At 53.1% G+C, this 10,734-nt stretch overlaps 1 protein-coding gene across 1 annotated transcript in view; it reads right to left on the reverse strand.

Moving 5' to 3' along the window:
- Nucleotides 1–1,304: 1,304 nt before the first annotated feature.
- MPPED1 (metallophosphoesterase domain containing 1) overlaps nt 1,305–10,734 on the reverse strand; it is a 65,220-nt gene continuing 55,790 nt past the window's right edge. The window contains exons 4-6 of the mRNA XM_010843634.1: nt 6,054–6,169; nt 4,169–4,282; nt 1,305–1,423 (exon numbers count right to left, since the gene is read on the reverse strand). Of these exons, the coding sequence (XP_010841936.1) occupies nt 1,305–1,423; nt 4,169–4,282; nt 6,054–6,169 (349 nt within the window). The remainder of the gene's footprint in view (nt 1,424–4,168; nt 4,283–6,053; nt 6,170–10,734) is intronic.

Genomic DNA, 10,734 nt, shown 5'->3' on the forward strand with positions numbered 1-10,734 from the left:
TTGAAGAGGGCACCAAAAAACTCGGTGATCCAAATCAATGATACTATTTTAATGCAGTGTTTTTAAAAACCAAAATTAATGCAGGGGAGAAAAAATCTATGATAAACAGAATACCTAAATTTTAAATAAAGAATCTAATGCTGCCCGTGCCAGTTCGGCCTCGCCGGCCTCACCCCAAGCAGGCCTGGCTGGTTCTCTGTCCATCAGAGAGACTCAGCCCAACGCTGCAGTCCTTGAAGTCCCCCTGGTGGAACTGCGGGAGTCCAGTCCCGGCTCTGACTCTGGGCCGTATTCCCATTAGGGGGCAGCTGCTACCCGGTACCACAACTGTGAACCATTCAGCCATCTCAGCCAAGGGCAGGGGAGACAGAACCCAAGGGGGAGGGAAATCCCACCGGGGGCCAGAACACATCCGAGGACAGCAGTGGGAGCCCCGAGGTTCACCTCACTAGGTTAAGAGGGGCGCAAGGATGAGTGTGTCCACATCCCCACGGGCGCACAGGGCGCAGCGCTGCCTCGGCCCATGGACCCCCCGGCTGCTGGGTTCTGCAGAGCTCGGCACACCCCAGGGAACCAGGGGTGTCCAGCACGTGGGGATCCTCCGGCCCAGTCCTGGGTCTTCAACAAGCTCATTCTACAGAACCAACCCCTCTCCACCCCACCAAGTCCAGGCTCCAAGCGGGTGTCCAGGATGCTCAGGCCATCATTCACATCAGCAAAAATGCCCACAGGAAAACACGGGACGGCAAGAAGCTGACAGCCGGGTGGCCTGGCCAGACGCAGCCCGATTCCTGAGACGTCCCTGATCGCTCCCTCGGAGGCCTGGGAGAAGCGGAAGGGCTGCCCGCACTCAGACTGCGACACCCCACCCATCCACCTCCCAACCCTGAGGCGTGCAGCCACTCAGACCCTCAGTGAGAGGGAGATTTTGTGTCAGAACTTCAGAATCCGTCCAAGAGCAGCAGCTTCCCAAACCCAACAGGGCGTCCAACTGAGCAGATGAAGACTCCGTCACGTCCCAAGCAGGACGCGGCTGCGAGCATAGTAGGTCCTTTAACAAGGAACACATGGAAGGGACACGCAGAAATCAGCGATGAGTGCGGAGCCCCCAACAGCCCGCAGGTCCCAACTCCAGGGACAGAGTCAGGGGTGATTTTCTTCATTCCAAGGCCTCAGCCCGTCGGCTGGGCTGTTCCCGGAGCTGGACAGGCTGTGTGCAGGGAAGGAAGGGCGGCTGGGGGTCCGTGCTCTCGGCCAGGCGTATGGAGCTGATGCGGTGGGAAGGGCTGGGGCCGTGGGGGCAGTCAAGAGTTCCGGGGGGTGGGGAGGTCGATGACTATGGGTGGGTTCACGGGCTGGTAGTTCACGGTGCACACAGAGGCATTCACATAGGTGGTCGTCCCATCCGCCATGACTCCGTACCCTAGAAAGTAAGCACACAGTGGTCAGGGCTGAGCGGCGACACCAGGACCCGGAGCAATTGATGGTGGTCTGGCGGGTGTGGTAGTCAGAGGGCACTTAGCCGCAGGAGGCTAAAGATGTCTGGGGCAAGTATTAGCAAGAAACTCCTCCCGACCTGCTGTGAGCAGCAAATGACATAATAATCCACGTGTTCAGCCCGGTGCCTGGAAAGTGCGTGTCGAGACATCATCACTGACATCATCAACAGCACCACCACCACCACCACCATCATCTCCACTTCTGCTATCGATACTACCATCATCACTACCAAGACCACAGCCACCACCACCATCGTCACCATCACTGTCATTATCAGAACCATCATCACCAACACCATTATCAGCACCACCACCACCAGCACCATCACCACCATCTCCACTTCTATTATCAACACTACCATCATCACTACCAAGACCACAGCCACCACCACCATCATTATCTCCATCACCATCACTGTCATTATCAGAACCATCATCACCAACACCATTATCAGCATCACCACCACCACCACCATCATCATCATCACCACCACCACCACCACCATCATCATCATCTCCACTTCTGCTATCGATACTACCATCATCACTACCAAGACCACAGCCACCACCACCATCATTATCTTCATCACCACCACCATCGTCACCATCACTGTCATTATCAGAACCATCATCACCACCACCATTATCAGCATCACCAACACCATCATCATCATCATCACCACCACCATCACCACCATCATCATCTCCACTCCTGCTATCGATACTACCATCATCACTACCATCACCACAACCACCACCATCATCTCCACTTCTATTATCAACACTACCATCATCACTACCACCACCACCACCACCACCACCATCATAATCTCCATCACCAACACCATCACTGTCATTATCAGAACCATCATCACCAACACCACCATCATTACCATCACCACTTCTATTATCAATACTACCATCATCACTATCAATACCACTACCACCATCACCACTATCACCACCACCAACATCATCATCTCCATCATCACCACCACCATCACCATCACTGTCATTATCAGAACCATCACCACCACCATCATCTCCATCATCACCACCGCCACCACCATCACCACCACCACCACCATCATCTCCACTTCTATCATCACTACTATCGCTGTCACCTCAATACCACTACCACCATCACCACCATCACCACCACTACCATCATAATCTCCATCATCACCACCACCATCACCATCACTGTCATATCAGAACCATCACCACCACCATCATCTCCACTTCTATCATCACTACTATCGCTATCACCTCAATACCACAAGCACCACCACCATCATCATCACTACCATCAACATCACCATCCTCACCACTTCCACCCTGGTCACCATCATCGCCATTGTCACATACTTTCTTCTCCACACCTCTGTCCTCATCATACCCTCTTCCCACCACATCTACTTGTCAGAATCCTCTTCAATCTTCAGCTCAGATCACCTCCGCACCAAAAGGGACACTTCCCCTCCTCCGCACAGGTTACAAGTTCTTTGGAGCCTGCATTTTGCTTGTACAATCATGCAGGGTGTGGTCTTACATGTCCACAGTGGGGCTACAGAAAGCGACAGGCGTTATTATTATCCTGCCGCACATGCGCCATCCATCTCTCCCATGACCTTTCAGATCCTGGGCAGTGACAGGCCAGGACAGGGACAGGGCGGCAGTCAGGACTGCAGCCACCAACATTGCCAGTCACCTTCACAGCCACCCTGCCCACTGCCTGAGATGATATGGACACCCCCCAACTCCAGCCATGTGGACACAGCAAGCGGTCCTGCCCCAGGACAGAAGGCAGAACCTCATGTCTGTCTTGGGTGGGGACACTGGGAGGAGAAGTGCCGCTAGAGCCCCTCAGGTAGGCAGGGAGCCCTCCACATTCATTAAGCACCTACTGTATGCCAGGCCATAGAGACATAAAACAGGAAGACAGGCTTCCAGCCCTGTAGACAGCTCACAGTGTACCCCCAAATGCAATCCTTCTCTAGGTCACATCCAAATGTCCCCTCCTCCAGAAAGCCCCCTGCTATCTCTGAAGACTTCTCAGGCTAGAGGCACGGCAGAGTTGCAGGGCTCTAGGAAGTAAAACTTACCCCTGAGTCTTGCCAGACTTTGCCCTCATCTTCCTATGATGAAACACTTCAGCAATAGGTAACTGACAGCCAGCGTGTAGACAGGCATATGTAGATACAAAGTGTATGTAGGCGGTGGGCTATTTCCCACTGGCCAGGGAAGAGGTGACCGGGTTCAAGGGAGCCAAGAGGGCCCCCCTGAGAAGCCAGTGAGGTGCACTTCCCCCACCAGCGTGTGATCAAACCAGTCCATCCTAAAGGAAATCAACCCTGAATACTCATTGAAAGGACTGATGCTGAAGCTGAAGCTCCACTACTTTGGGCACCTGATGGGAAGAGCCGATTCACTGGAAAAGACCCTGATGCTGGGAAAGATTGAAGGCAGGAGGAGAAGGGGATAACAGAGGATGAGATGGCTGGATGGCATCACCAACTTGATGGCCATGACTTTGAGCAAACTCCAGGAGCTAAGTGAAGGACAGGGAGGCCTGGCGTGCTGCAGGCCATGGGGTCACAAAGAGTCAGACACGACGGAGCGACTGAACAAAAACAACAACCACGTGTACGGCCCCCGCCCTCGCTGACCTTCGTGGATGTGGCCGAAGACGTGCAGCCGCGGCTGGACGCGCCTCTGCACCGTGTTGAGCAGCTCCACGCAGCCCACCCGCTGCATCTTCTTGGGGACCCAGTCCAGGAAGCCTGGCAGGGGAGAGAGAGGGAGGGTAGTGACGGGGCCCAGGCAGGCCCGGCCCTGGCCCCGCAAAGCCCAGGTCGCAGCTCTGCAGTCTCAGGGACACGGCAGTCCTGGACCCACCCTGCCCTGCCCCAGCCTCAGGGAGAGAAGCCTGGCTCCAGCGTGCACCTCCTGGGGCCTGTGGCCTCCCCCACCTCCCTCGTCCCCTGCTCCTCCCGCAGGGCCTCACAGAGAACACACTTATAAGAGCCCAAGTGTGCCAGGCAGCACAGGGCGGAGGTGGGGTAGGGAAGACGGCTCCATAGCTGAGAGCCTCCAGACCATTCATGCTCAAAGTGGCCTCAAGGCTGGCATCCACCCATTGCAGAAAGAAGCCAACTGAGGCCTGAGAGGGACAGGTGAGGCCCAAGGTGAGCCAGCAGCAGGGAGGAGTCCGGGAGCAGAATTTGCAGGTCGGAAACTTTCTAAACAAACATCACAAAATCAGGAAAACACCCTCTTTATCCACTGCAGCCTCACGCACGTGCCCGCGTCTGCGTCTGCTCGCACGGCCAGCCTCCCGGAGCTGCCCATATGGTGGCGGCTTATTAGCCTCACATGGCTACACAAACGAAGAGTAATTGATTACTCCAAGCGGACAACGAGGGCTCAGCTCAGCCCCTTCTCTGCTTGGGCGGGAGAAACAGGTTTCTAAAACTGCTGGGGAGGGGAAGACGGATCCTGCAAAGAATCACACAGGCTGCAGTGGACCTGACTTAGAGACGAGAGAGAGAGGAGGAAGAGAAGGGGAGAGGCAGGAAGTGGGAGGAAAGTAGGCTTGGAGCAGACCCTTGGGTTTAAGTCCCAGGGTCTGCTACCTGCTGGCTGTGTGACCTTGGACAAGTCACTTAACCTCTCTGTGCCATATTCAACAATTCGTTTAACAACTGGGCTGGGCTGAGTACACAGGCAACCCCCAGAGCAGGGGTTGTGTGTTGTGTGTGAAGCAGATGTGGTGAGGCAGGAACTCAAAAGATGCCAGTAGGGGAATGGATAGGGAGGTGGAAAGTAGGGAAGAAGGAGACAGAGAAAGGAGGGAGAAAGTAAGAAACCTGCTCCAGAGCCCCACTACAAGCCACGTTGTCATGCCTAAACCATGTCAGGGCCCTGGGCCTCCAGGTTCCCTCCATTTGGAAATGGGGAACATTTTGTGAGGGTGGAGGGAGGCACCCAAGGGTGTTGGCTGGTCGTCTGGCACACATAGGTGCTCAGGACAGCTTCCCCCAGAACAGGTATCAGAGCGAGGGACTCTGGGGCTGCGCTGGGCCTCACCTGACAACCTTCCCATCTGGGATGACAAGTGGTGTCATCAGCTGGGACCGAAGTGGGGGCCGTGGGGGCTGGGAGGAAAGCTGGAGACTGCTGGGGTGGGTGGTCTCCCGGGGTGAGGGGTGCAGAGGATGGGGCCTGCTGGGAGTGACCTTGTGGTATTCAGCCCCCAGGACTCAGGTCTTTGACACCCCTGAGCTCCACGGTGCCCACCTGTGTGAAAGGGGCAGCTGAGTCTGACCTCACCACCTGGCTGTGAGCAGTCCAGGAGGTAACACGTGGAGCCCCCAGCACACAGTAGGTGCTCAGGAAATGAGAGCGACAGGGGGGTGACTGGTGCCCCAGCACCCTTTGGCAGCTCCCTGGACAGGCCCAGCGGCCCCGGCCCCAGCACCAGAGCCCTGTGTCCTCCCAGCACGAGCGGGCATCCGGGGCCAAGAGCCCGAGGTGGGGGCAGATGAGTCTTACCCAGCGGCGGTCCGTGGGTTATCAGGACATCCACGCCTTCGGGAATGAGGTTCCATTTCTCAAGCAGCGCTTGGCCACGTGGGAGGTTAAAACCCCAGCCGTAAAACCAGGGCTGCCTGTAGGAGAAGAGCAGGGGGTTCAGAGCTGGCCACCGAGAGTGGGGGCAATGAGAGTCAGGAAAGGTGGCCATCCGAACCAGTCAGATACCCAGCACCTCACCCCCAGGAGGTGTCCACCTGGATGGGGATTCAAGGTAAGAATTCATCCAGACTGTTGCCCAGGTAGTGACCAGTCTTGTTTGGCTTTTTTTTTTTTTTGGCTTTGTCTCACTTAGGATCTTAGTTCGCAAACTAGGGATCGAACACATGCCCCCTGCAGAGGAAGCTCGGATTCTTAACCACTGAAATACCAGGGAAGGCCCCTGATGCACCTTTTCCTTCTGGCTTCACTACTAAAAAAACAAAATCATCTTTTTTCTATGATGAAGAATATTATTGGGTTGGCCATAATATGTTATAGAAAAAACAAACTTTTGGGTCAACCAAATAGTCATGTAATTTTTTTAAGTGAAAGTTAAAAAAAAAAAATCTGCCAAAGACCTCTCTTGCTCTAAGCCCTTCTAAGCAAATCCAGAGAATACTCTCACCTGTCCCCACGGTGGGAAAATGCTCATCCATCATCCTTCCCACATCTGGGGCCAGTGGGGCCCCCAGCAAGAGACAGAAGGTCCCAGGTAGGAATGCTCATTCCTGTCCCCACCCTGAAGCTCCCAGCAGGGGCTCCACAGTGCTGAGTCCACCCTCAACATCAAGGTCAGGGCCAGGTGGACAGAGACCAATGAACAGAATTCCAACCTGTTGCCCATCCCAGCCCTAGACGGACCAATGCAAGCCATTCCCCATCCCACAGGGTGAGCATGTGACCTTAACCCTTCCAGTTGGAGGCAACTCCAGATGTTTGCTTCAGTGATGAGAGAAGGAACGCTGTCACACCTGCATATCAACCAGTGAGCTTCTTACCCTGGGAGTTGTCAGCACCTATTACACTGTCCTAAAGGGAGATGGCTGGAACACATGCTCCAGGGCAGCAGCTGGATCAAACTGCACCTGACACCCACCGCACCCCTGCACTTCCCAGTTACGTGGGCCAATAGAAGGCCATCTGAACTGGGTTTTCATTGACAATCAAAGTATCCCAACTAAAAGTCAGCTCTTAGGGCTAAGTCATTATGAGATCCCCAAATTAACACAGCCTTTAGCATCTACAAAGTCACCATCATCGCCGTCACCATCACCACCACCACCTTCACCCCATCGTCATCACCACCACCACCATCATCATTACTATCATCACCATTGGGGGTCCAATTGTGTCTCCTCCCAAATATTAATATATGTGGAAGCATGAACCCAATACCTGTGAATGTGACCTTATTTAGAAGTAGGGTCTTTGCAACATAATAAAGGTGAGGTCATACCTGATTAGAGCGGTCCTAATCCAGTGACTGGTGTCCTCAGAAAACACAGACACTCAGCAGTAAGGGCCATGTGACAGTGGCTGCACAGACCGGAGTGATTGTCTACCAGTCAAGGAACCCCCAGGCTTCCAGCAACCACCAGAAGCTGGGAGAGTGACAGGGAACAGATCTTCCCTCAGTCCCCTCTGTAAGAACTAACCTCGGTGACACCTGAATTTCAGGCCACCAGTCTCCAGAGTTGGGCAGAATTGACACCTGTTGTTTTAAGCTTCGTGGTTTGTGATAATTAGTTCTGCAGTCCTAGGAAACTAATCACCATCACCACCATCACCTCCTCATCGGCCACCCTAGGGACCTTCACACCTGCAACAAGGTGAGCAGACAGGTCTCTTTCTTCCTGTTTTATGGATGAGGAGACTGAGAGCCACGGAGTAGAGAGCAAAAATTGTCACCAGCATTCCCTGCACACCTACTTTTTGCCAGGTGCCAGTTATTCCTAAAGGAAATCAACCTTGAATATTCATTGGAAGAACTGATGCTGAAGCTGAAGCTCCAATACTTTGGCCACCTGATGCAAACAGCTAACTCACTGGAAAAGACCCTGATGCTGAGAAAGATTGAGGGCAGGAGGAGAATGGGGCGACAGAGGATGAGATGGTTGGATGGCACCATCAACTCAATGACCATGAATTTGAGCAGACTCCAGGAGATAGTGAAGGACAGGGAAGCCTGGCATGCTGCAGTTCATGGGGTTACAAAGAGTCAGAAACGACTCAGTGACTGAACAACAACAATCTGATTACATCACAGGAAAGGGTTCACCTAACTCTTACAAGAACCCAGTGAATTAAGGGCTAGGATTATTCCCATTTTTCAGATGAGGAACCAGAGGCTCAGAGAAGTGAGCTGGCTCAGGGATCTGGGCCCAGGTGCAAAGACCTCCAGGCTGGGCACCTCCCCACCATTGGCCGCATACTCTACACAAGTTGGTCGTGGGGCTGGGCTTTCACATTCAAAGCCTCTCATGTGCCCAGAGCTGCCACTAAAATCCCCCTCATGGCCCGTGAGCACCCCTGGGGGAGGCTGACATCCCTGGCTATTGGCCCATTGCCTCTGCCTTGTTGGCAGCCGCCCAGTGCACCTCTATGGAACCCTGGGGGTTCCAGGGGACAGCATTTGAGAACTGATTTAGTCCCACCATGGTAGGTTCTGGACAAGACTGAGGTTCAGCGAGAGAGGAAGAGAGGTCCCCAGGGTCACACCATGGTCAGTGTAGAAGTCATTCTGGAACCCAGAACTGACCCCCTCTCCCCGTAGCCTTTGAGCCTGCAGTGTCAAATCCTGGAACGTAGGCCTGTGAAGGAGGAAGATGAGCGGCCACACTGTCCTTTTGGGGGCAAAGGTCTTTTCCCATTTCAGACACTTGTGGGATTCCCTTCTGCCGCCAGCCTTTGCTCACCCATGACCCCTGCCTGGGACACTGGGTCACGTTTCTCCTTCAAAGCCCTGTCTCCTCCATCTTCCCTCTCACCCCAAATGCCCAGCACCTGCCCAGGGGAGGGGCAGATGTTTGTTCAGTGATTGGTGTTGAGAGAGAGAGCCTGGTTGAATGAGTGAGCTTGTGAACAGGATGTCAAACAGAACTCTTTCTGTTGTCTTGGGATTGCAGCCAAAACCTCAAGGCTGGATATGATCCTCCATTTGGAATGAAAGCCCCCAGGTACCACCCAGACAAACTTACTACTAAAAGCAAGCAGCACACGCCAGGCTACCATCTCCCCAAGCCCCCACCAGGCTAAGTTTTGATCTTGAGGGTGACTTGTGCCTCCTGCCTTGTTCTTGGGGCAGGGGGATGGGGTTCCTGGACACCTAGCCATGAGTGGGTACCAGAGGAACCACCCATATAGGTAGGGACCTGGGGATCTGCCCGCGGGGCCTGTCAGAGAGAAATAGACAGTAAGGGCGGGCACGGAAAGCTGTCTGCACCCCCAGGTCTGGGCTGTCCCAAGGGATCCCCAACCTCAGGACGTGCCCTTCATGTGATGTGACCAGGTGCCTGGGGCTGGGGAAGGCAGTGAGGTGGGCAGCACTGGGGAAAGTCCCCTCAGAAGGTGCCTCCTCCCTGAGGCATACCTGACCCAGGCCTGCTTTAGCATGTCTGCAGAAAGCTGAGGGTTCTCTCTGCAGAAAAACACCCCCTCCCGACACATACGCGATTTTACACCCAACTTGGAGGGAATCAGAAAAAAATCAGAGTTTCAGAAAAACATCTATTTCTGCTTTATTGACTATGCCAAAGCCTTTGACTGTGTGGATCACAATAAACTGTGGAAAATTCGAAAGAGATGGGAATACCAGACCACCTGATCTGCCTCTTGAGAAATTTGTATGCAGGTCAGGAAGCAACAGTTAGAACTGGACATGGAACAACAGACTGGTTCCAAGTAGGAAAAGGAGTACGTCAAGGCTGTATATTGTCACCCTGCTTATTTAACTTATATGCAGAGTACATCATGAGAAACGCTGGGCTGGAGGAAGCACAAGCTGGAATCAAGATTGCCAGGAGAAATATCAATAACCTCATACATGCAGATGATACCCCCCTTATGGCAGAAAGTGAAGAACTAAAGAGCCTCTTGATGAAAGTGAAAGAGGAGAGTGAAAAAGTTGGCTTAAAGCTCAACATTCAGAAAACGAAGATCATGGCATCCGGTCCCATCACTTCATGGCAAATAGATGGGGAAACAGGGGAAACAGTGGCTGACTTTATTTTTTGGAGCTCCAAAATCACTGCAGATGGTGATTGAATCCATAAAATTAAAAGACACTTACTACTTGGAAGGAAAGTTATGATCAACCTAGATAGCATATTAAAAAGCAGAGACATTACTTTGTCAACAAAGGTCCATCTAGTCAAGGCTATGGTTTTTCCAGTAGTCACGTATGGATGTGAGAGTTGGATAAAGAAAGCTGAGCACCAAAGAATTGATGCTTTTGAACTGTGGTGTTGGAGAAGACTCTTGAGAGTCCCTTGGACTGCAAGGAGATCCAACCAGCCCATCCTAAAGGAGATCAGTCCTGGATGTTCATTGGAAGGACTGATGTTGAAGCTGAAACTTCAATACTTTGGCCACCTGATGCAAAGAGCTGATTCATTTGAAAAGACCCTGATGCTGGGAAAGATTGAGGCAGGAGGAGAAGGGG

This window comes from Bison bison, unplaced genomic scaffold (assembly GCF_000754665.1).
Source record: "Bison bison bison isolate TAMUID 2011002044 unplaced genomic scaffold, Bison_UMD1.0 scf7180017864184, whole genome shotgun sequence".
Classification (NCBI taxonomy): domain Eukaryota; kingdom Metazoa; phylum Chordata; class Mammalia; order Artiodactyla; family Bovidae; genus Bison; species Bison bison.